Below are 23,779 nucleotides of genomic sequence, written 5' to 3'. Positions count from 1 at the left end.
GGCAGTGGTGACCTAGCGGTTAAGGAAGAGGACCCGAATCCCACCCCCACCGAGCAAAGCACCGTCCCCACACAATGCTCCCCGGGTGCCTTTCATGGCTGCCCATGGCTCACTGTTAAAAGCAGAGGACACAATTCATTGTGTGCACCGTGTTCTGTGCTTGCTGTGCACGGTAATGACAATCACTTCCCTTCTAAGTCACACCACGCTGAAGAGTTACTGACTGCAGCAGCATGCGTTCACCCTTGGTCCAGTGACACTACTGCTGAAAATTGCTCAGCTGATAAATTTGCTCACAACAGATGGACAAGCTGTAATATTTAAAAGCACAAATGACATTACTTAGAAATCATGTTGATGAATCTCTGTTCGTTTTGTTCCTATACTTTCCAAACAGTTGTATTTCATCATGTTGTATTTCATGGGGTCATGGTGTGGGTCCAAGTACTTTCCCACGCTCCCTGCTTCTTCTTTTTGAGACATCAGGTGCTAGGACCACACTGGTCACAACACTTTGTGACATATAGCTGGACAACAAAATAAATACAATACATCTATCACAATATGTAACATGTTTTCAGGAAATATCACTAGGTATGGTATGCCATACATTTAAACCTAATGCATTGGGAGGACAACCTTCACACAACCTTCTCTAAGCAGATTCCTCTATGGGAATCAAATGAATTGGACCCATATCTCCCGATTACAGAAGCACTCATTTGTACGTTTGTCTTTAATATTTCTGTCTGTTATGGCATTCAGCCTCCCTCAGATTAGTTTAGTGCTCGCATTGGCCTGGAAAGTGCCCAGCTGAGGTGATGTCACAGTCCCACCGGTTTCCTGAGCCGGCGATAGGCATCATTGTCACGAGGCTGCAGCTTAGAGCCTCATTTAGACATAACGATGATCTGATCTGATTTCAGAACTACTGAAATCAAACATTTAATGTCAATGTCACCCACCCTGCCAAATCTCTGCACACAAAACACTGCAGCCACTCATTTAAAATGAGTTTTTGCATTTTTACACGAATGAGACCTCTGTCAGCTGCAAACCTGCCTACCACACAGGTCAAGGCACAAATCCAGAGGGACGAACCCACTTCCTTCAGCCTATCAGAACGTCAGACTCAAGCACCTTATCTTTTCTTGAAGGTATGTTCAGTATTCAGAGTGACAGGCCGCCTTTCTCAGAACTCAGGTGGAGAAAAGGAGGCTGTCATCTGCACGAGGCCTGGCGCGCACACTCTACATTTACAGATTTAACGAATGTATTTACTGTCACTTAAAATATTCCTAATGTTATTATTAATGATATCGACATTGTAGCATTATACATTATATTCATATGCGTACTTTAGCTTATGCTGCAGATGTATATTGTTATGTTGCATTGGTTGCATACCCTATATTGTATGACGTCATAATAAACCGCTTATGAATAATGAACACCGTGCACATTTTTTTAAAAAATTAAGATTCGCACGAAGCTGTCTCTTAATTCGTAATTCACGTTGTTTCTAATCGGTTCGTCGTCACGCGCCGCATTCCTCTCGGAAGCCGGTGAAGATGAAGATGAAGATGTGGGCGTGTTCGCTCCAGCTTCATAGCGCCGCTCGGACAGGGCTGCGCTCCAGTCGCTCGAGTTCAACCTCGGACGGCGGCCGACGTCTCTGGGATTCGGAGCTTGTTGCGTCATTTTAATAAAGTAAAGTAAAAGTCTGAAATTATACAAACGAGCTCGATTAAAACGTGTGTGAGGTGATTGTTTTGTTAAATTTGCACCTCTGCAGGTTTTAACCCATGGAGGGAAAGGAGAAATACTTCCTCGTGACTCGGGGCCGGGCCCGGAAAGGCTTGTCCCGCGGCTGCGTGTGCCGCGTGGAGGCCGAGACCCACGCAGGGGAGATCCTGTGCTCGGTGTACAGCGGCGGCGGCGGCGTCACGGCCAAAAGCGGCGGCGTGGTGACGAGGGGGGACACCTGTCCCCTCACACGCCACCAGGCGCAGCTCCTCCTGCTGGTGTCGTCGGCCGGCAGGCGCGTGGAGCTGCTCCGCAACCCGCCGCTCTTCGGGGCCATCTGCGACCTGGCCCACGGCGACCTGGTGGTCGTGCGACACAAGCAGGGCCTGCGGCCGTGCGTGGTGAGGAACCTGGTGCAGGTCGGGCGGCGGGAGGACGCGGACGACATGGTGATGCTGGGCTTTGAGCTGGAGCTTTTGGTGAGTGTTTATGGGCCATTATTATGACAAGCGACTAGAGCAACCAAGCTTGGACTGTTTGCACATTTCGGAAAATAGCAAGACATTTACATTTACGGCATTTATCAGATGCCCTTATCCAGAGCAATTTAGGATTAAGTGTCTTTCTCTGGGACGTAATAAGTAAGCGGGATTTGAACCTGGGTCCTCTGGTTTATAGGCGAGTGTGTTACCCACTAGGCTAAGACTGCAGGGCTCAAAATACATCTGGTTTGTTCCCTCTTTAAATGCCTAATAAGGATCCCGATCAGAAGGTGACATCGAAGAAGGCCGCCCCGCTGCCTGTGTTCAGCGCCGCTGACATCATCCAGGTGGCCGCAGGCTACGCGTCTGCCACACGGCCGCTGCTGAGGGATGGACACAGTTTGCGTAAGTGCACAAAAGGAATATTTCGTGCTAAGTATCCAAGCGTCATGGTGATTTCACTGGACATTCGTGATCGGAGGCTGTATAAGGGGTTTTCTGTGTTGATCGCTGTATTTTGGTAATGCTGGGGCACCACAGTCATGGCCAGTTTAAAAATATGTGATATAAGTGCCTTACATTGTATCAATAGATGTAGTGTTGCTTCACGTTTTGGGGACAATGCAATTAGCATCTTCATACAGTACAGGCCAAAAGTTCTGACACACCTTCTCATTCAATGTGTTTTCTTTATTTTCATGACCATTTACGTTGGTAGATTCTCACTGAAGGCATCAAAACTATGAATGAACACATGTGGAGTTATGTACTTACCAAAAAAAGGTGAAATAACTGAAAACATGTTTTATATTCTAGTTTCTTTGCTCTGATTACTGCTTTGCACACTCTTGCCATTCTCTTCAAGAGGTCGTCACCTGAGATGGTTTTCCAACAGTCTTGAAGGAGTTCCCAGAGGTTCCCAAACCATCTCGATTGGGTTCAGGTCCGGTGACTGTGGAGGCCAGGTCTCCACATTTTAAGTACATAACTCCACATGTGTTCATTTAAAGTTTTGATGCCTTCAGTGAGAATCTACCAACGTAAATGGTCACGAGAATAAAGAAAACACGTTGAATGAGAAGGAGTGTACAAACTTTTGGCCTGTACTGTATATAATGGGAATAACTGTAACGTCTTTGATTGCATGTATGTATGTTTTTTGCGTATCACCGTAATGCCGTGATGCAGCCAGCTTGTGATATTTCTACCTGGGGGGGGTCAGAGGTTATTGGGCTTTCTTCGAATGATTGTGATCAGTAGGCTGTCAGGGCTTTCTGAGAATTTCAGCCTTACAGCTGACAACCTCAAAACTTGTTTTTGAATATGAGATAGCAGTAGTCGTCTAAGATGCCACGCATACTCCAAAAAATGGAGCAGGAAAAACTGGCCCAAATGTTATGGAATGTGAAACGCTCCAGTTTACACAGTGTTCACCATCCATCAAGCCAGAGTTCGTAGAAAAACCCGTGACTAAATGGGGGCGATTATTATGACAGGGGCTGCAGGTGACTCACAGTGACATTCCTGTTCGTCGTACCCAACAGGTCTGAATAAGAAGGCGGTTTCTCGGATCAACTCAACGCCAGCCATGTGTTCCCGTAATTCTCTGCAGAGAACTTCAATTCAACGAACCCCTCAGATCCAGAAGCTGGCCGATTGCACCCTGGAAGTTGGATCCATGGTCGAGCTGTCATCTGGCAGTAATGTTGTTCTCTACGGCGTGATTAAATGGATCGGTACTCCAGAAGGAAAGAAAGGCGAATGGGCCGGGATTGAACTAGTGAGTTGAATGAATGAATACATACATGCAGTCATAATAATTTAATCAATTACATACATAAACCATTTTTAGTTTTGAATATTTTAAAGAAAAGATTACTTAATTTTACTTAGAAATGAAGGTTTAAAAAAAGAACACACCAAAGCATGCATTGTTATAATAGTAATTTATTGGACTTTACATTTAACAAAGTGTTCATCAGTCGGCCTTATCCAGAGTCAGTAGTTATATGCAACTCAGGTCTAACTCAGAAGTGTCTTATCTGGGTTTGTGTCCATCTTGATCAAAGTCAACTTGGCTTCCACATCTTGCCATATCCATTCATATTAAATAAAAATATGTAATATGTCTCCAGGATTGTGAAACGAATGGCTGTACAGATGGGACGATCGGTACACAGCGTTTCTTCACCTGCAAAGGGAAGCGGGCCCTGTTTGTGCCCCTGGGATTGTGTATGCCAGACAGCCGCTTCCACAGCCCCAGCCCCACTGAAGAGACCCCGGAGATTCTGGGGCCTGATTCTGGTGAGAGCCTCCCCATACGCACAAGACAAAGTAGCTGCTGCTACACAGCCCTAAAATAAAAGAGCAAATCACAGACCCAGCACCACCATTACCACTTGTATTATTGTTAAGTTGTTAAGGATTCTATGTCTGTATTCTTGTAATAGTCCCTCAACTGGAAGAAGACGGTGAAAACGTGCCACCACTTTCAGAGTCTGAGGCCCGTGCCATGCTAGAGGGCAAAATGAAGGGAATCCAAGGTCACTTCAATTCCTGCTATCTGGATGCCACCCTATTTAGGTACTAGTTGCATTAATTCATTAATCATATTTCCATCATATTTGTAGAATTTTTTCACATTGTTTTTTTTTTATTATGCATTGACATCTGAAAAAATACCGCTTCCTTTTACAACTCATAGTCTCTTCAGCACATCCATGGCCCTGGACAGTGCATTTGATGGCCCAGCTAAGACAGAGGGGGGTACCCTGCTGAAAAGGAACATTGTAAACCGACTACGCAGGTAAAAATCACATGAAGACTTATCATCTGTGTGTAAAAGCATGGATCTAAACAAGGCTAAATAAGGGGACAATCAATTGTCCCCTTATGTCAAGTTGTCCCCAATATGTCAAGTTGTAAAAATGTGACACTATGTTTCTGCTTTACAGGAAGGGTTTTGTTCCAGCGAAATGTGTTATGAACTTTCGCAAGCAGCTTGGCTGTGAGACTTTTGTCACTGAAGAGAAAGGTACACATGCATGTCTGCGTGTGCTTTTTGTCATCTCTTGTCCTCCTACTAGAACAATGTTACTCTTGTAGCCCTGCAGAGATAGTGATTTTATTTTTTGTTGTGGATCCATGTAGATCCTGAGGAGTTCATCTCCATTCTACTGAAGGACATTCTGGACATGAAACCCCTGCTGAAAATAAGGTAAGCTGTAGCTCAAGATACCACGTACATGAAATGGTGTAATTGGGACATGCTGAGTGATAGCAATTCAACTGCTTGTGGACTTCAGGTCAAGTAGGGATACACGAACATCTGAAGGTGCTTACACATACCAGATCATACTGGAGAAGAACGAGGTGGAACCCTGTCCTTCAGTTCAACAGCTGCTAGAGACTTCCTTCATGTCATGTGACCTTAAGTTTGAGGAAGTAGGTGTGATCCCTTTGTTAGATTTCTGGCATATTTCATTACCATAAATCAGGTTCTTCACATTCTTCTCCTCCCTTTTGATGTCCAACTTAGGTTCCTTCATGCCTCATGATTCAAATGCCAAGATTTGGTAAGAAGTTCAAGATGTTTCCCTTCATCATCCCCACAACAGACCTGGACATCACAGATCTCCTACAGAATGGTGAGATAAACTCTTTATGCATCTGACAAAATCTTTTTAACTCAGTTTGAGGCCCAGATGAGTAATTATTTGAGTGAATTTGCAAATTCTGGCAAAAAATATATTATGGAGAGATTTGACTGTATTTAAGAAAGTGTGTACCATATAAGTGCATGTATAATAAAGCTCATTGCCTTAAATTCAGGAATTATGTCTGGATGTCTCATGACTTGCACCTTCCTCCACAGCCCCCAGAGAATGCTTTATTTGTGGACAGCTGGCACAGTATGAGTGTGGTCAGTGCTTCAAAGACTCGAAGCTTCAGCCGGGGAAGGTCAAACAGTACTGTTCTATCTGCAACAAACAGGTAATCCCAGTGAGCTAAAATTAAACAATACAGCCATGTCTACATAAGATGCAATTAAATTAGGATTTTAATGACTATCTTTTTCTCTTTCCTGCTCATAACAGGTGCACACACATCCTTCACGACAAGGCCATGAGCCGTGCATCACAGCCGTGCCTGAGGAACTTTCCACTGGTGGTCGGGTGTCCAGGCATCGCATGCAGTTGTTTGCAGTTCTTTGCATTCACACCAGCCACTATGTGTCATTTGTGAAGTACGGACCTGGATCACGATCCTGGTTGTTCTATGACAGCATGGCTGATCGATTTGGTAAGATCATCTCCACCATCATAACCACCATGGCCTCACATGTCTGAGAAGGCAAACGTCTTGTAGTCACTACACACAGAATGTGTGAAGAACATGTGTGTTTTTTTTGTCATTGTGATACACAGCATAGCACAGCACAGCACACGGTGAACACAACAAAATGTGTCACATTCTCTGTGCTTACGTTCTATCCTGTGCTTGTACACTATGTTTCATGTCATGTCTGATTAGTGCAGATAACTAGTTAAAAGTTATGACCTATAAAACACGCTGTTACTGATGAAGTCCAGTGTCAATCACTACTGTTTGTTCTCTTTGTTTCTAATATGATCTAAAACATGATATTCATTTTATATTTCAACTCTCTGTGGCAGGAAACTAATCTTTTGCTTCCCGCAGGTGACGACAAGACTGGTTACAACATCCCAGAGGTCCGGGCATGTCCTGAGGTGGGTGACTTCCTCTCCCTGCCACCAGAGGAGCAGGCTCGAGTCGACCTATCACAGGCCAGCGAGCTGGTGCGAAGGCTGCTCTGTGATTCCTTCATGTGCCTGTACCAGATTGTGCAGCAGTAATCTCTCTGCTGAGAACATCTCACTGGACAGGATAACACTATGTCATCGTGAGAGTGTCACAAAAAAACAATCACATCACCAAGGACACAGATATAGAGAAACTCGAGATGCAAAAACATACTATTAAAACTTCAAAAACCAATGTGGGGATGAACTTGACCTGATTCTGGTCAGGTGCGGTACTGCTGTTCTTAAAGTGACATTTGAAACCTTAATATCAATTAAGGATTATTACAAAGTAATATTCTGTGCTGATGTTCATTCTTCCATAGGATGTAAAAAATAAGACTGTTGTGTGTAATGCATTGCCTTGAATTAGCTTTTCACTTTCTATATTTATTACTTCACTGGTAAAAAAACAAATTGTGAAATCAACCTGTAATTAATTATATAATATAATGTGGAAGACGTTTATGTGTATATCTGTGTATGTCATTGCCTGATATATATTTTGTAATATTATGCTGTTTATTGCACTTACAATAAATTACAATAAGCTTTTAAAAGTGTCATTGTTGCTTCATGATTTATAGTAGCCAGGGCCATCTATTTATCTGGTATTTTATGTAATCTTTATACATTTCTAAAAATCTGTTTTGTTCTTTAAAATAGTAATATTTGCATCATACTATCAAAACACCAGTACAAAACACTATACATGTGTGTGTAGGTGTAAAATGTGATTAAAAAGTTTTTCTCCAGAATGACCATCCCAAATTCTCCCACAACACTCTCTCAGCACTGCTACATTCCCTCCACTGGTTCCTGCAGCTGCCCGCCTCAGATTCAAAATACTGATGCTTGCCTACAAAGCCAAGGAAGGGTCAGCACCCTCCTGTCTCTGCACTCACTCCACTCACACCACTCCTCGCTCTGCACTTTGATCTATCTGATCCTCCAGCACTGCTGGAAGGATGAAAATCTTGATTCTTGGTACCACCATCTCTCAAGATTCTATGAAGGCATTCCTCTAGACTCTTGGCTCCTAGGTGTAGGAATGAAATTCCACAGTTGAGTCACTCAAGCAAAAATCCCATCCTTTTAGGAAATAGGAAATAAATAAATGCACTTTTTTATTTAAAGTTGGTTACAGAGTTATTAAGATAACATTTATAGATCATCCAAATGAGGGACATTTAAAGTACTCATGTAAGTCAATCTGGATAAGAGCATCTGCCAAATTCTGTAAACATAAATTCAGAAATTATGTAATCAATTGTAGGATTGCATTTATTGTGTCAATTCAGGCACTGAACTAAACATTCAAAGAATGCAAGTGACCTGTGCTTAGACACCGGTCATGATAAGACAACTATTTTACCTATGTCACACAGCTTCTCAATACTAAGAAATGGAGGTGTGTCAAACCCAATGACACAACTTACTGCATGACATGGTGCCCTCAGCATGAAAGAGAACACATTCTTTAAAATCTCTAGCAACATCATAGTAATTTATACATGGTAACTTGTTTGGAATAATGATTGCAGAACAAACAGCAATGTTTTCTGCAGCAAAATTCGCATACACACCAAGTGTAATGATTTACCCTTAAATAACCCTTACTTAGTCAAGTCAAATCAAGATCTTTCTTGTCAGTATCACCATCTACACAGTGTAGAGTGTATCGAAATACTGTTTCACCACCCAAGGCCACCATGGTGCATTTATAGGAATATCAGAATATATTCTCGGGATAAAACTAATAGTTACCGATACATAAAAACGAACTAAACTTAAGTAAGTGAGCACTTGACACTTGAGAGGGTTTTAATATGTTTTCTGAAGTCAGACTAAGACATGCATGCCATGGGGGCGAATGCAGAAGGAAATAAAAACAGAATCTGCAAGACAATTGACCCCAGGTGAATTCTTCTATATGTCTGGTGGTGCAGGGTTCTATAGGGAGCTGATCAGGACACGCTGGTGCGGGTGATGACAGAGTCATTGGTACAGAGTCAGAAGGCAGGTGAACATGAACGTGAACAGGACAAACATTTTATTTTTCAAGTATCCATATCCATATGTTTATGTTTTGTTTTCATCATATGCATGGTCTCTGTAGGTAAATAACAATAATTATAATATACTCTTTATATTTACACTCCAAAAAAAGGAATTATATCTGAGTTATGTTGCTTACGGTTTATAATGAAATGTAATGAACACTGGCTGAATGACCACATTTTCGTTTTATTTGATCGAATAACAAGAGCCATATTCAGTAACAGAAGAAAAAGAAGAATAAACCTGATGAAACATTTCACGCAACTATTAAGACATTAAGTAGATTTACACATCAACACTGCCCTCGTCTGGTAGAATTTTGTCGTGGAAACTCCCACTGCTGAGTGGATGTACAGTAACAATGGGGAAAATGTGATGTGTGGAGTGTAATGCCTTTGCTGGGTCGGCCTTGATGACGGCAAGACCAACAACTTCTGCTACTCTGTAAACCGAAAGAGGAAATGCTGCCTTTATATTCACAAGAATCCTCAAGCTTATTCTTTAAAAAGCCCCTGTTCTTACCATGTGAACGGTTAACAATGTATGCCAAAACATGAGATATGCAGAGACTGGCAGAATGTCGTAGTATATTACAAATGCACGACGCAGGGAACTATGGAAAGCACAAGCAAACAAGAAAGGTTGTATTGGCTTTAGACATCAATGAACCAAACCCCGATTTAAAACTAATGATTCTAATGATTTTGTACTCCCAATTCTGAGGCCATAACTGGATCTGGGGGGCAGATTTCCCCACAATTAATAATCTGTATTTTACATTACCAACGAGATAAGTCAAGGCAGCATCTACTTTGCACATGCTAGTGGCCAGATTCCAACACATCGGGCTCTGTTTTTGAATTCCCATGCATCTTTAATTGACATGAATACCCGGTGGTACCTGTTCATCCTATAAGTTGTGAGGATGGGACTGCATGGATCTGGCTCCTGTGCCAAGCACAATTTGCTGATGGGAGTTCTTGGGATTTTGTAAGTCAAGTTCCTCAAACCCTTTCTGTGCAATTTCTCGTCACTCAGGGTTAAGTGTCTTGCTCAGGGACACAACGGTGTTACTACCACCTTGTGCCTTGTCTTCCCACATTGATATTTGCTGCCATATCTTGCCCAAATACACCACATTCCAATTATTATGCAGCGATAATGTGTCACGGGACGACTGGTGCGGTGCACGTGCAGACATTTCGGCGAGTCTGAAGGGTTGCGGCTGGGTGACCATGGGCGCCTGACTTGGCGTGAGCAGAGGAAAGCAGCGGAGACGCTTGCGGTTGCAGCAGGCCGAGAAATGTCAGAGCGAGACTGTAACGTGTTCGTGGGTCGTAACGAGGGTTTGGCAAAGTCTTCCGCAAGGAATCAGTACCGGGAGTAGCAGTCAGTCCATGGGGGACAGGCAGTAGAGGTGTCCAGGGGCAAGCAGTTCGTCGGGACCATCAGGGGCAAAACGGGAACAAAAGAAAAATCCAGAAAGGTGCCGTCGAAAAGGCAAGCAGGGTCAAAACACAAAAGAAGAACGTATAAGGTAAACGCATGCGCGGAACCAATCGGGCAAGTGGTACCGATTGGGTACAGACAGAAAGGTTTGTTTCTTGCTTCATCTTTGTTTCCATAAAAACAAAATTGAGAATTTTTTAGGGTTAGGGTTAGCTGTTTATAAGATTTACAGATTTGTCGCTCTGGATAAGGGTATCTGATAAATGCTGTAAATGTTTATAAGATGAATACAATTGAACAATAGGTTGGTTTTTATTACAGCAGGTAATTATTATTGCATTAATGCAGAAGAATCAAGCCCAGGTAACAATACATTTGCAAAAAAAAAAAAAAAAAGGAAGAGGCACCGTAATCAGAAGGTTGCCGGTTTGAATCCCAATATGCCGATGTGCCTCTGAGCAAAGCACCGTCCCCACACACTGCTCACCTGTCATGGCTGCCCACTGTTCACCAAGGGTGATGGTTGAAAGCAGAGGACACATTTCGTTGCGTCACCGCATGCTGTGCTGTGGCGTATCACAATGACAATCACTTTACTTTCACCTAGAGATTGAGAAAAACCAATATTGTACAATTAAAATTATTATAACAAATGTTGTGTTTCCCAGCTCAAGCTTGACCATCAACTTGAGCTTCAAGTTTGTCAGCTTTCACTCTTTTGCTTGCCACAGACCAACAGGCTTTTTCAGCACGGTTCATTCTTTACCCTACAGAAAACAACAGCAACCAACACCAATCCTGTACACTTGATTGCAACCATAAGACTTGTGTGCAAGATGGAAATGCAGTATGGCACAATGGATGAAGGCTGTCGTTCAAGTTCACCCCCCATCCCAGACCACCGTTATCCTTTGTTGCCACATGGGTAGCGTTGCGTTCCACCGTGGTCACGACGTCGGCCGTACAATCAGTGTGGCACGCTGTGAGGGGAGGGGCTAGGACCTTTTAAAAAAGACGTGGCGCATGCGCACTGTGGGAAATTTCGGACTTAGTCTGTTACACAACTGGCTCTTTCTTCATTCTGCCTTCGGCTGCTCGCCGGCGTTTTAATCTCACGCACTTTTAACTGCGTTTTTAAGGAGAGCGAGGTGATTGGAAATGAGCGGGGACAGCGACTACGGCGACTCCCAGGTGATATTCGCCGTTTTCTGCCATGTCACGGCTGATTTTCAGTGTTATTGTAGCGGCTGTGCGGCTCGCTGTGGTAAATTTGCCACAGCGAGAGCATTAGCTTACTGGCTAACGGCGCTAACGTTTCCCAGCAGAGCCCGATAGCAGTAGCGTCATGCCTAGCTAGCCATTTAGTTGCCGGATACCCGACAGCATATCGCAGAATTAAAGTTACTGCGGGTCCATTTAATGTAGTTTTTAAGGCCTGATCCGGACAGAAGCTTTGTTAATCGGTAAAAAACTTTTGGTCAGTTTTGTACCTAGTTAATTATTCAAAAGTACGTTTTTAATGGGCCATTCATAACCACCAAGGTGGCTAGCTTGGCGATCGCTAGCTAGCGAGTTGAAAGTTAGCAAGCTGTTGAGAGCCCAACTAAACCTGGCAAACATTTTTTTTTCTTATTTCGCAGATCAATTCTGGATCCAGGTTTAATGGTAAGTGGTGTGTCTTCTCCCATAAAATGTGCCATCCAGGTGGCAGCCTGAGTGTCCGTTCTTTGCCTAACCCAGCAGCCGTAGTTTAAGGACCGAAATGGCGTCCCAGAGACTAAGTCCCCTCTAGCTCCCTGACAAGCACCTATTGTTCAGATTGGAGGCTTCTAAAACGAATTTCCGCCCTCTTTCCCCGCGATCGGAGGACTCGTTTCTATAGATTCCGAGATTATTTTCCCGAAAAGTTGATCGTATTGAACGCAGGATGAGCGAGAGTAGTCTTATTTCGGCGGTGAAAGTAGGGGTTTGGGGGTTGAGGACTTAGTCTCTGCGCCATTTTCTTTTTCCCTGCCTAGCGGTCTGAATGTAGAGAACATTAAGTGCAGATCGACGTGATATGGAGGCGAAGCATGGAGAAACGTGTGGGATCATCCCTGTCGTTCTACCGACATGTATCCGACCATTAATATCACATAGTAATAAAAAAAAGACATGCATTTAACATCTGTTCTTTTAAACGCGACTGATGTAGTGGACAGTTTGGTGTGGATTTTAAATTGTGACCACAGCATGTTCAGAGACATTGACTCGTGTTCTGTCTTGCACACTGTCTACCTACTTCGTGTGCTTTTTAAAACAATAATTTATCTTTGTTGTAACCTACATTTTGTTGTATGTACATTTTAATGTTTAAGGATCGTGTGCTAGGCATGTGATATTTACAGGGAAAAAATATTATTGTCCCTTAAATTGCCTGCATTTGGGGTTATACATTTCACAATTTAAAGTATTCTTTCTTTATTTAAATCATGCTTTATAAAACCCCTCTATACATGTTGCCACTGTTTCTTTATCCTTTAACATTAAGTTGAATGTGGGGTTCATTTTATTTATGGTCATGCATTAATGCATACATTTTTGTGTATGGTTGAGAAAGTGGAAGACAAAAATATCGAAATGTTTTTTTCTTTATCTTCTTTTTTTTTTTTTTGATATTGTAAAAAAATTGGAAGGAATTGAAGCTCTCCAGTTTTAAAATGGACTGTGTATGGATCTGTGTATCTATTATACGCACGTCATCATGCATTTGATTGCAAAAAGAGGACCATCAATAAATCAATTAAAAAATCTAATAATTTGTGGCTGGTTAGTTCTAAAGAAATGGCTATTTGTTGTAAGTTGTATGCCCCTCACCTTTTTGATTAGCATACTGTTAGGTGCTCTGCATATGGAGGTTCTTCCCATGCAGTCTTGGAGAAGATTTTTGTAGCAACTGAGAGTAGACGCTGCTTTTTGACCGTCTTCATAGAAGTCTCCAGTGCAACAGTATCTGATTGTCCATGAGTGATAAGTGAGATGCTTTGTTTGTCACTAGAGGGTGCTCTCTTCTAATGTTTCCCTGGATTTGGCCTTTATTTTTTTGCAGCCATTAAACACTTTGAGGAGGGGCCAACCTTATTTTCTGTCTGTAGGTCCGTGTCCCCCCTGCCTAATTATCTAACGAAATTATCTAACGAAAAATGTAAATAATTGAAATTTAATTTAAATGGTTTTAAATTGTTGCTGAGGTCAGATCATTTATGTCAAATTCAGTTGTCCTTGAAAAGTGTAGGCAGCTCATGCTTCATCTGACAGGATTTAGATGTTATGTGGTCTAGGAGTAAAGAACCCTTATTATATGCCTATTTTGAATCACTTTCATCATACAGCTTTCCTTTGTTGATGTGTGCATTTTTTATAAAAATTTTTTGCACTGCACAGCATTTGAAATACTGAATGATTGGTTATATTCTGTTTTTATTAATCTCCCCCCCCCCCCCCCCCCCCCCCCCCTGTCATTTAGCTATTTGTCATACTTCTGTATAACACTTCTCTCCCACTTCGGGCCCTCACCCTGAAAATGTCCAGCACATGCTGATACGGTTTCAGCAGCGCACTTGCCCCAACGTAACCCAATCCAGTCCACCATGCACATCTCCACAGCCAGCGCTCTCCCATGGAAAGGAGACACTGCTGAACTTTGTTAAAGGAGGCACCTGTAAATGAAGGCATTTCTGAACTCAAGGCAAAGACGTTGAAAGCTGGTGTGGTGAAATGTCCTGTAGGTCAGACAGGTTGGTGGCTTTGTGTCACAGCCAGTCACATGTCTGTGAGGTGAGCGGAAAGGAGGAGAGAACTAACAGCTCGATCACATGGCTGTAAATGCAGCATGAGGTCATAAAATCAGTTTATCAAGCTATTCCTCTCTCTTCTGTATATGTAGTATCCTGTATAATTTAGCTGTGATAGTGAAGTTTGCCCCTTAAGCAAGATGTGCCTGGTCACTAGTGGTGTTAAGCCTCTCTGATGCACTATTATATTGTACAGAGTTTATGCCCATGGGACGTAACTGAAACGCAACTGGGTGCGGCTAATTAGTCGTAGATAAGGAGAATCTCCATATCGCCCTGTTAAAGTTGTGATGCTTGTTTTTGTAGATTCTTACAAACACAAAGATAAACATAAGGACAAAGAACACAGGCATAAGGACCACAAAAAAGACAAAGAGCGGGAGAGGTTGAAGCACAACAGGTACGGCATGCTTAACTGTTCAAATCTGTTTTAACCTGGACAATTAGGTTATTGAGGCTTTTGCTTCGTGTTTATGAATTTATTTGGCAGGTAGTGCTTTAAATTGTATTTATTGGAAGCCTGACATTTTGGCATGTTATTTAAGAAACTAATTAGTATGCCCTATAGAATGACTCATTAAAGAGCTGGATGCTGGTTGGCTGTATGAGCCCATAGCCAAGCCCCTCAGCTGACATGGATGTCTGTATTTGCAGCGTTAGTATATGGCCACACTAATGCAGTATTGACTGAGAACATGCATACACACGCGTCTTGAGCTCTAGATAAACATGGGAGCCCTGATTATTTTTATTGGTCCCTGTAAATGTTTAGCACCTTATTGTTCCCCTTTTAATTTATTCTGGCACTCAACAGCGATCACAGGGACTCAGACAAGAAACACAGGGACAAAGAGAAGCTGAAACACAAAGATGGCTCTGACAAACCAAGAGACAAAGACAAGTATAAGGACAAAGAGAGGAGGAAAGAAGAGAAGGTAGGTGCTCCAATTTGTAGCATTGAAGGCAAATTCCTTTAACAGAATAATACTCATGTTCTTCAAGCCAAATGTTTTGAATTTGTTCAAGTTTCACTAGTGTTAATCATTGTCATAAATAAAATTAACCTCCATTTGATTTGGCCTAATTTAAAGAATTGGACAAACTTAATGAAAGATTCAGGGCAGCCTTCAGAATTGGGGCATGTGATAAAAGGCCTTTATTTGGAACTGACTCTTCTGATCTGGGCCAATTTTTAAACAAAAGAGTGAGCTTGGCATGGTTTTAAGTGCTAATGGGCTAAATTAATGTGAAATATACAACACACCCTCATGGATTTATTTTTTTTAATTGTCTGTGTGTGGCTCGATATTCCTTTTTGTCCTACAGTCCCTTGATGTCAAAATCAAGAAAGAAAAAGAGAATGGATTTGCCAGGTGAATTTTTGTCTTTGTGCTACTTTTATATAATTTTAATTAGAAATGAAGTGAGTCACAGCAACTCTGTTTTAGTAAACCTATGATTATATAGTGCTTGTTCTGCATTATGAAGTAATGAACATGGTTATTACGAGAAGAATTCTTTACTGGGTGTGTGCGCTCACATAGTATATTAATCTTTTGTTTTTTCTTGATATCCAGCCCCCCTTGCATAAAATCAGAGCCAGAAAATGATTTTTACCACTCTCCCAAGCCTCTAAAGCGTGAACACGATGTTGATGAGTGAGTTGCCTTGCTTTTTGTATTCAACACATTTCAATTAAATCTGATGTGGAGTTTGCAGATATCTTTACGCTTGTTGAAATATATAAAATAGTGTATTAGCCAGGATTATAGGCAAATATACAAATTGTACAGAGCTAATATGCTAATATATTTCTCTCCTAGCTCTGAGTTCAAGCCAAAAAAAATTAAAACAGAAAATGACAAAGTGGATAAAAAAGCAAAGAAGAGAAGACCGGAGGAAGACTATGAGGCAAGCGCTGAAGATTGTATTCACTTATTTTGTCTATGCCTCTGCTTGTCATCTAAGTCTCAAATTCTCAATTATTATTATTATTTTTTTAATAAAGGACATCAAACCCAAAAAGAAGACAAAAGATAAGAAAGGGGATGTTCCAGATGGGAAAAAGAAAGCAAAGAAAGAGCCAGAGGAGAAGTGGAAATGGTCAATTTCACATCCTCCATACATAAAGTGTTCTTAACAATACTGTATAGCTCTGTGCTGATGCTTGAATACTTGTTTCTTCCATTTTCTGAAGGTGGGAGGAGGAGCGATACACTGATGGTGTTAAGTGGAGGTTTCTGGAACATAAAGGACCGGTTTTTGCCCCTCCATATGAGCCCATCCCCGGCAATGTCAGGTTTTACTATGATGGTAAGTGGAGGCAGTTCTGTGACCTTTTGGTCATAATACATTTGTTTATTCAGAGTTCACTCCCTGGGTACTATATTGCTTCATTGCACTTTTGCTAATTACTCACTTGTCTGACTAGGATTATTAAAACATGGATTATTATCATATTATATTATCTTACACACTTAATAATTAGCAATGGCTCTGACCTTGTTTCTGCAGGTAAGCAAATGAAACTCAGCCCTGAGGCAGAGGAAGTGGCAACGTTTTTTGCTAAAATGCTGGACCACGAATACACGACAAAGGACATTTTCCGTAAAAACTTTTTTAAAGACTGGCGAAAGGTGTTTTTTTTAATTTTTTATTTTATAATTTTCTTTAGCTACTACTGGGTTTTTGAAAATTGATCTGCCTTGGATATAGCACTTGAACAGCATGGCTTTGTTGCTTTTTTTAGGAAATGACACCGGAGGAAAAGGCCAAAATTACTGACCTGAGCAAGTGTAATTTCACAGAGATGAGTGTGTACTTCAAGGCTCAGTCAGAAGCTCGAAAGCAGATGTCTAAAGATGAGAAACTGGTATGGAACCTTCAGTTCCTAATCAGTTTCAGGAAGCAGTCTGCTATAGTTAAATGAACATTCTGAATGAACAGCCAATTTCTCATGTTATTAACTTATAGAAAATCAAAGAGGAGAATGAGCGTGTCCTGCAGGAGTATGGCTTCTGCGTCATGGACAACCACAAGGAGCGTATAGCCAACTTCCGCATAGAGCCTCCAGGCCTGTTCCGTGGCCGAGGGGACCACCCCAAAATGGGCATGCTGAAGCGCCGGATTCGCCCTGAAGACGTCATTGTTAACTGCAGCAAGTAAGGCATGCTGTGTTTGGATGCACAGTGCTTTAAAACCTAAGAACTTTTTGGAATTATCATAGTCCTTGAAAGTATCTGTGCCAGGGGTATTGAATTTAAAGGTACACTTTTTTTTTTTTTTTTTTTAATTTTTTTATTATTATATCGGTCTTGTATCTGAAGTTTCTTTCTGAAGTTAAGCCTTGGTGCAGAATTACAGCCACTTTTAGCCAGTCCCACAATGAGATTTCCCCAGGACCGTTTCAGTGTCTGTAGCTTTAAATGCTGATAAGGTGGAGAGAGGCCTATAGACGTGCACAGGCTTTTGTGAAAATGACGGGCATTTGCGGAAATACTTTTACGGAAAAGTGACTAACCCACAGGTTCTTCATAGTCTCGCGTGAGTGAGCTAAAATACGTTTGTGCTCATTTTTACAACTGCAATGCTTCCCCTACAGGGAAGTTCCTCTTATAGGGGAGGGGTGGGAAATTCTGGGCGGGCCAAGCATGAGAAACAGGAGGTTACCTTTCTTCCTTATGACTACATAAAGGGAGACATTCCATATCCGACCGTGTGAGCTTCCGCTCTCTGAACAGCGAAGCAGAACGGCCAAAGAACTCTTTACACCAGTTGCCATTTCTTGCCACTGCAGGACCATAGACAGACGGGGGGGAACTCATATTAATGTTAATTTCACTTTGTGAGACCTTTTAGATCAGATTTTTATACTGATTTATTCTTTATTGCAGAGACTCAAAGCACCCTAAGCCACCTCCAGGTACCAAATGGAAGGAGGTGCGCCATGACAACAAAGTGACATGGCTTGTTTCTTGGAATGAGAACATCCAAGGATCGATTAAGTACATCATGCTCAACCCTAGCTCCAGAATCAAGGTAGTGTGTTTTGTGTGTGCAATTATCAGATACAGAAACACTGGAGTTATGGGCTCCATCTGTCCCACTTAATTTAATGCTAGTCTTAGTTGTGTAATTTCAGTTACACAAGCTGTTATGGCCCCCTCTCCGCTCTTCTCGCATGTCCTATAGCATCTTTGAAACTCGTTTTAGGCAGTGATCTGTAATCGCAAAAGTCAATATCAAGCTTCCAGTCAACTTGTGTTGGTCTTATGTGTGTGTGTGTAAATATTATATCTATATAGTTAACTAATTTTGTTTTATATGTGTCTTGTTTGGTTTGTGCAGGGAGAGAAGGACTGGCAGAAGTATGAGACTGCGCGGAGGTTGAAGAAATGCGTGGACCGAATTAGAAATCAGTACAGGGAGGACTGGAAATCGAAAGAGATGAGGATCAGACAGAGAGCGGTGGCTCTCTACTTTATTGACAAGGTGCGTGAAGACGCTGGTCGTGCTTCTGCCATTTTTTGTGTTTGATCATTTAAATCCTAAGCTTACTTTCCTATGGTTTTTAATGTACTCTGTCTAGTCGTAGGTCCACAGACATCACAAATAATCTTTTGTGTCCTCCTGTAGCTGGCTCTGAGAGCAGGTAATGAGAAAGAGGAAGGTGAGACAGCAGACACTGTTGGCTGCTGCTCTCTCAGGGTAGAGCACATCAATCTGTACCCTGAGAAGGATGGCCAGGAGTTTGTGGTGGAATTTGACTTCCTGGGAAAAGACTCCATTCGCTACTACAACAAAGTCCCAGTGGAGAAGAGGGTAAGCAATGTTTTTAATTTCATGGTTTATTAATTTAGATTTTCTTTAATGATGTGAAGCATCGTGCATCGGATTGAGAAACTGTCTCTCTTAAATCACTCATTCTTTCTTGTTCGAATAATTGGTCCACCTGGCATTTGTATACTTTTGTTTCTGGTAGTGCACGTGCACACATGGCATTTTAAACACTGTTCTCACTTGTTCCAGGTTTATAAAAATGTTCAACTGTTTATGGAAAACAAGCAGCCTGAGGATGATTTGTTTGACCGACTTAATGTAAGCAACAGATGGCTGTTTATTTCATGTCTTTTGGAATTTATTAAAACAAAGTTATTCAACTATTCAGCCCATTCAACTTTGTTCTATGTTACTTCCCAACTGCTCGTCTCTATTCCACAGACTTCTATTTTGAACAAACACCTCCAGGAGTTGATGGACGGACTTACGGCTAAAGTGTTCCGTACCTACAACGCCTCAATCACGCTGCAGCAGCAGCTGAAGGAACTCACCAATCGTAAGGAACTCGCCGCCTTGCAGATAGCCAGACGGCCTTCGTTTTACATTCTCAAAGCCGTGTCACCTTAATCAAGTCACATGTAGTCGTTTTAAATACTTGTGTTATGTTGAGGAAGGGTACTTCCTGGTTGAGTGGAACAGATATTAACCATCCAATCATAACTGTTACTCTTCTGTCAAGCTGATGAAAATGTCCCTGCCAAAATCCTATCCTACAATCGGGCAAACCGAGCTGTTGCCATTCTGTGTAACCACCAGAGGGCTCCACCTAAGACCTTTGAGAAATCCATGCAGACTTTGCAGACAAAGGTAAACCCTTGAGTTTATGTTTGATTTTGTTTTAATCCTTCATTATGTTTCATAATATTCATTTGAATCATTGCGTGTAGCTTTTGTAAATTAAGTGTAGGAAGTCGTTGTGTTTCAGTTGATAATCTTGCAGGGCAGTACGACCACTTTTTGATGTTTGTAGGTAAAATCTCTTTTTAGCCCAACAGTGTACGAGACCAGTGAACATGGCAGTTTTAAGTTCCTATGTGTTTGAATGAATGGATGTTCTGTCTTGTATATTTTGGTTGTCATAACATTATTCCAACTCTTCCTATGTTTGTTTTATCTTTAACAGATTGATGCTAAAAAGGACCAGCTTAGCGATGCTAGAAGAGAGCTGAAGAGCGCCAAAGCAGACGCCAAAGTACGGAGGGACGAGAAGTCAAAAAGGTGAGAATGAATGAATGTGCTCTCATCCTGAGATTGAGATCAGTATGGAAACATTAATAAGCAGCACGGTTTATTTATGCATGCGTAACGGACCCAATTCCCACATGCGGTTTACTTTTAACTCCTTTAACATCCCAGCGATTGAGTGCAGATGACAGAGATTGTCTGTGGCTTTTGGCTTTTGCCAAGGTTTCCTGTTTGACTATTGATTCATTCACACAGAGCTGTGGAGGCAAAGAAGAAAGCTGTAGAGAGAATAGAAGAGCAGTTGATGAAGCTGGAGGTGCAGGCCACAGACCGTGAGGAGAACAAGCAGATTGCCCTAGGCACTTCCAAACTAAATTACCTAGATCCCCGTATTTCTGTAGCTTGGTAAGGATTAATTATATCATATACTTTTATTTACATTTTTTTTTGGAGAACTTAATCCAAAAGATTTGTTTCTCTTTACACAGGTGCAAGAAATGGGAGATTCCAGTTGAAAAGATCTACAACAAAACCCAGCGTGAGAAGTTTGCTTGGGCCATTGACATGGCTGATGATGACTATGAATTTTAAAGTCCAGTTTGCAGTTTTAAAATGATTTTAGTTTTCCTGCCCCTTCCTTTTTTTGGAAAGACCTTTTTTTAGAGTAAGCAATTCCAGCAGGTGCCTCATACCTGTCCGTGGAAGAGGAGATGACACGAATTTCACGCAAGACAAATGAGAACAAATATTGGGACCGAAGAAGGCCAGTGGTTTGGGATGAGTCCACAGTGACCTGCCGGCTGGTCGTGTATGGGTCAGTCCTGCAGCCTCCGCGGCCGAGGACTAACCCTGTATGTCCCATCTCAATGATGTATGGATTGACTTCCCATCCCTATCTGGCCATGTGGGCCTGAACTCTGTGGTTCTATAGCTACTGTATTTAACAAGCAACTGCTTTGTGTATCATTTGAATTTGAATTTTTCTTTCGTGGTCTGTATTTTTAGCCCTCCTGTATAATTCAATTGTATATTTTAATAGAAGGAGAACGTAGATGAATCAAAGATTTCCTTAAGTGCACCCTTGCGCCTTTTTAAGAAAATGAATCGGAAAATGATAATGGAGGAAAAAATATGACCGTGACAGCTGTGTGTTTGGGAAATGAGTGACATGAAATTAGGTTTTAAACTGGACTGTCTGAACTGTCATATGCCCATACCGCAAATCTAGATGCTTGTTGGATCAGTGGGAAATGTCCTTCAACCTAAACGATTTACAGTTGCAGGCAGAATGTGAATCTTCTTTTTGTGTTCATTTTATTACAGCTTTTTATCAGGGACTTTGTTTTCAGTGTAAATGTGAACCGATATTCCCCTATGCACATTACCAGCGACCCTATGGCTCTTTCTCCGTAGCTCTGAAGCTTCATTTGGTTTTAACGATTCGTTAGTTTCTAATGACTTGTTTTTGGAAAAAAAGGAAAAGCTCCCATATCTGTTACTTGAAGTAAGATCATTTATTTTAATGTATGGTTGTGGGCTAGTTTAATGGAATTATTTTCTGAGATAATATGTGAGGGATATCAATTTGCCAAAAAAAAAAAAAAGCAGTCTGTGTTAGTTTTAGGCAGTTTTTTTTTTTTATTATTATTGTATAAAGAATGCGGACAACATTTTACCATTTTAATGTGAATTTGCCATGACTTCAATTCTGTTTCATTCTGGATGCAGAATCCGTGTGGCAGATACTCATCCTGCCACCTTTTGCCAGTGTATCAGTTTCTTCACTTCCAATCATGTTTTGTTTTTGGTCATTGTAGGTTATTTAAGAATAAAACCCTACAACTTACCCACTTGCGGCTTCCTTCTTGGTTTAACAGTTCTACATTAAAATCTTTTGAACTTTACTTTCATCCTTTGTCAGAGACTTCAATGTATGCGTAGGGAATGCATTTATTCATTTATATTTTAAAGTACGGTGGTGAGTAACGAAAGGCTTCCTGTGTTCCCAGAAGCCGGTGAGGGGAGCAAGCTCTGCTCTGAGAACACACTGCAGGATGAACCACAGGGGAAGACAGACCAAGGCTATTTGTCTTGGAAAGACTGGCTATGCGAGGGATCGTTTCAAATGTGGATTATTTTGGCCGAGGTTAAAGCCTTGGCTTCTTGATGGAGATACACCTTCAGGCAGGAATACAAAGAGGACCAGGTATGCACTTGGTGCAAGAATAACACAAAAAATATGTTCACTTCTTTCCAACCCAGCACTCCACCTACAACAGGAGAAAGCCTCCAACAAAGACTGGAAAAGTAGGGCTATGAACTTTCTTTTGTATTGAGCTCCATGAGGAACTACTTCTCTTGTAAATACCTCAGCCTTTCTTTACCTACATAAAATGTATACGCTCGCAAATAAGGGCCACAGTCACCTCCTTTGGTTCCGGGTTTTGTTTTTAAGGAGTAGTTGCTCGGCTCTCGGCCATTATTGGTCTGCTAGAAATGCCTAAGCAACCCACCTACCCAAATTTTCCCTGTCTGCACGTATTTATGCTCCAGTAGGTAAGACCTGAGGTCCTGTGTTGCTGATTCTGTTGGTCAAGTAAAAGGACAATGTCTTGGCATGCATCGTGCTGTTCAGGAACCACAAAAATAAAAAAAAATAAAAAAACGGTCAAGGTTTGTTGTATTCCATTTATTCTGTAAAGATTTAGATGTGTAGAAAGGGCAATACAACAGTGCAAGATAGGTGTTCTTTTTTTTAATAGTTATATATATAGAGCTATTTTATAGTCAGAAGTGACCATAATACTGCAAGCCCAAATGTATTTGTTCAGAGATAATAGACTTGACCACATTCAATACTTATGCATACACTCTGTAAAGGAAGCATTTCCATTCTCACTTTGGATGGTTTAGCACCATTCTTCGCAAACTTAGCAGCTTGTTGGAGATGCAGGATTGTTGCATTCACATTGTTAAATTAACATCTAATTGTCAGTGAGCACACGAGAAAGTCCAGGCAGCACAGCTCTTCATTTGGCTAAAAAAATTTTTCCTTCCTCTGTCAAAATCCATAACTTCAAGTCTTTTTTTTTTTCTTAGCTAAAACAATATTCACAAGATTTTTAATTGCAGCCTTAAAAAGTTTTAGTACCTTTTCTGAAAAAGTACAGCAGCAGGCTTCCCTGGGGGAGTTCAGCCATCAATTTATAGACATCATGTTGGGCCTGTACAGCACAGGTACTGTGTAACAGGGAATGGGTAGGAGTAAGGCAACGTTAACATCTGAGACAAAATTTAAGTGCGGCAGACACAACTTAAGCAGTCAAATCGGACTAAAGCTTTTTACTTTAAAAATATCAAG

The 23,779-nt window shown here is 41.5% G+C and overlaps 2 protein-coding genes across 2 annotated transcripts; both read left to right on the top strand.

The window, feature by feature from the left end:
* Nucleotides 1-1,593: 1,593 nt before the first annotated feature.
* cyld2 (cylindromatosis (turban tumor syndrome) 2) lies at nucleotides 1,594-7,611 on the top strand. The gene is made up of 14 exons (XM_028998934.1): nucleotides 1,594-1,710; nucleotides 1,796-2,225; nucleotides 2,504-2,633; nucleotides 3,773-4,008; nucleotides 4,364-4,532; nucleotides 4,679-4,811; nucleotides 4,933-5,034; nucleotides 5,183-5,262; nucleotides 5,379-5,445; nucleotides 5,534-5,672; nucleotides 5,767-5,875; nucleotides 6,103-6,221; nucleotides 6,326-6,530; nucleotides 6,930-7,611. The coding sequence occupies exons 2-14, from the start codon at nucleotides 1,806-1,808 to the stop codon at nucleotides 7,103-7,105; spliced, it is 2,085 nt and encodes a 694-aa protein (XP_028854767.1). The 5' UTR covers nucleotides 1,594-1,710; nucleotides 1,796-1,805; the 3' UTR covers nucleotides 7,106-7,611.
* A 4,002-nt stretch (nucleotides 7,612-11,613) lies between these two features.
* Nucleotides 11,614-22,268, top strand: top1a (DNA topoisomerase Ia). Its single transcript, XM_028998965.1, has 21 exons — nucleotides 11,614-11,752; nucleotides 12,202-12,226; nucleotides 14,701-14,794; nucleotides 15,209-15,329; nucleotides 15,721-15,767; nucleotides 15,972-16,052; nucleotides 16,218-16,305; nucleotides 16,403-16,497; nucleotides 16,592-16,707; nucleotides 16,909-17,030; nucleotides 17,144-17,266; nucleotides 17,368-17,555; nucleotides 18,288-18,432; nucleotides 18,742-18,885; nucleotides 19,030-19,215; nucleotides 19,423-19,491; nucleotides 19,615-19,729; nucleotides 19,913-20,040; nucleotides 20,357-20,451; nucleotides 20,674-20,823; nucleotides 20,907-22,268. The coding sequence occupies exons 1-21, from the start codon at nucleotides 11,720-11,722 to the stop codon at nucleotides 21,007-21,009; spliced, it is 2,268 nt and encodes a 755-aa protein (XP_028854798.1). The 5' UTR covers nucleotides 11,614-11,719; the 3' UTR covers nucleotides 21,010-22,268.
* The last annotated feature ends 1,511 nt before the right edge of the window (nucleotides 22,269-23,779 follow it).

This window comes from Denticeps clupeoides, chromosome 12 (assembly GCF_900700375.1).
Source record: "Denticeps clupeoides chromosome 12, fDenClu1.1, whole genome shotgun sequence".
In the NCBI taxonomy this organism is placed as follows: domain Eukaryota; kingdom Metazoa; phylum Chordata; class Actinopteri; order Clupeiformes; family Denticipitidae; genus Denticeps; species Denticeps clupeoides.
This window is presented reverse-complemented; position numbering and strand designations above follow the sequence as displayed.

Excerpts from the sequence above, each read along its gene's own strand:
- cyld2 (XM_028998934.1), top strand. The coding sequence starts at position 1,806 with ATGGAGGGAAAGGAGAAATACTTCCTCGTGACTCGGGGCCGGGCCCGG. Across the intron at positions 2,634-3,772 it reads GAGGGATGGACACAGTTTGC|GTCTGAATAAGAAGGCGGTT; the intron begins GTAAGTGCACAA and ends CGTACCCAACAG. Across the intron at positions 5,876-6,102 it reads CACAGATCTCCTACAGAATG|CCCCCAGAGAATGCTTTATT; the intron begins GTGAGATAAACT and ends CTTCCTCCACAG.
- top1a (XM_028998965.1), top strand. The coding sequence starts at position 11,720 with ATGAGCGGGGACAGCGACTACGGCGACTCCCAG. Across the intron at positions 15,330-15,720 it reads AGAGGAGGAAAGAAGAGAAG|TCCCTTGATGTCAAAATCAA; the intron begins GTAGGTGCTCCA and ends TTTGTCCTACAG. Across the intron at positions 17,267-17,367 it reads TGTCTAAAGATGAGAAACTG|AAAATCAAAGAGGAGAATGA; the intron begins GTATGGAACCTT and ends ATTAACTTATAG.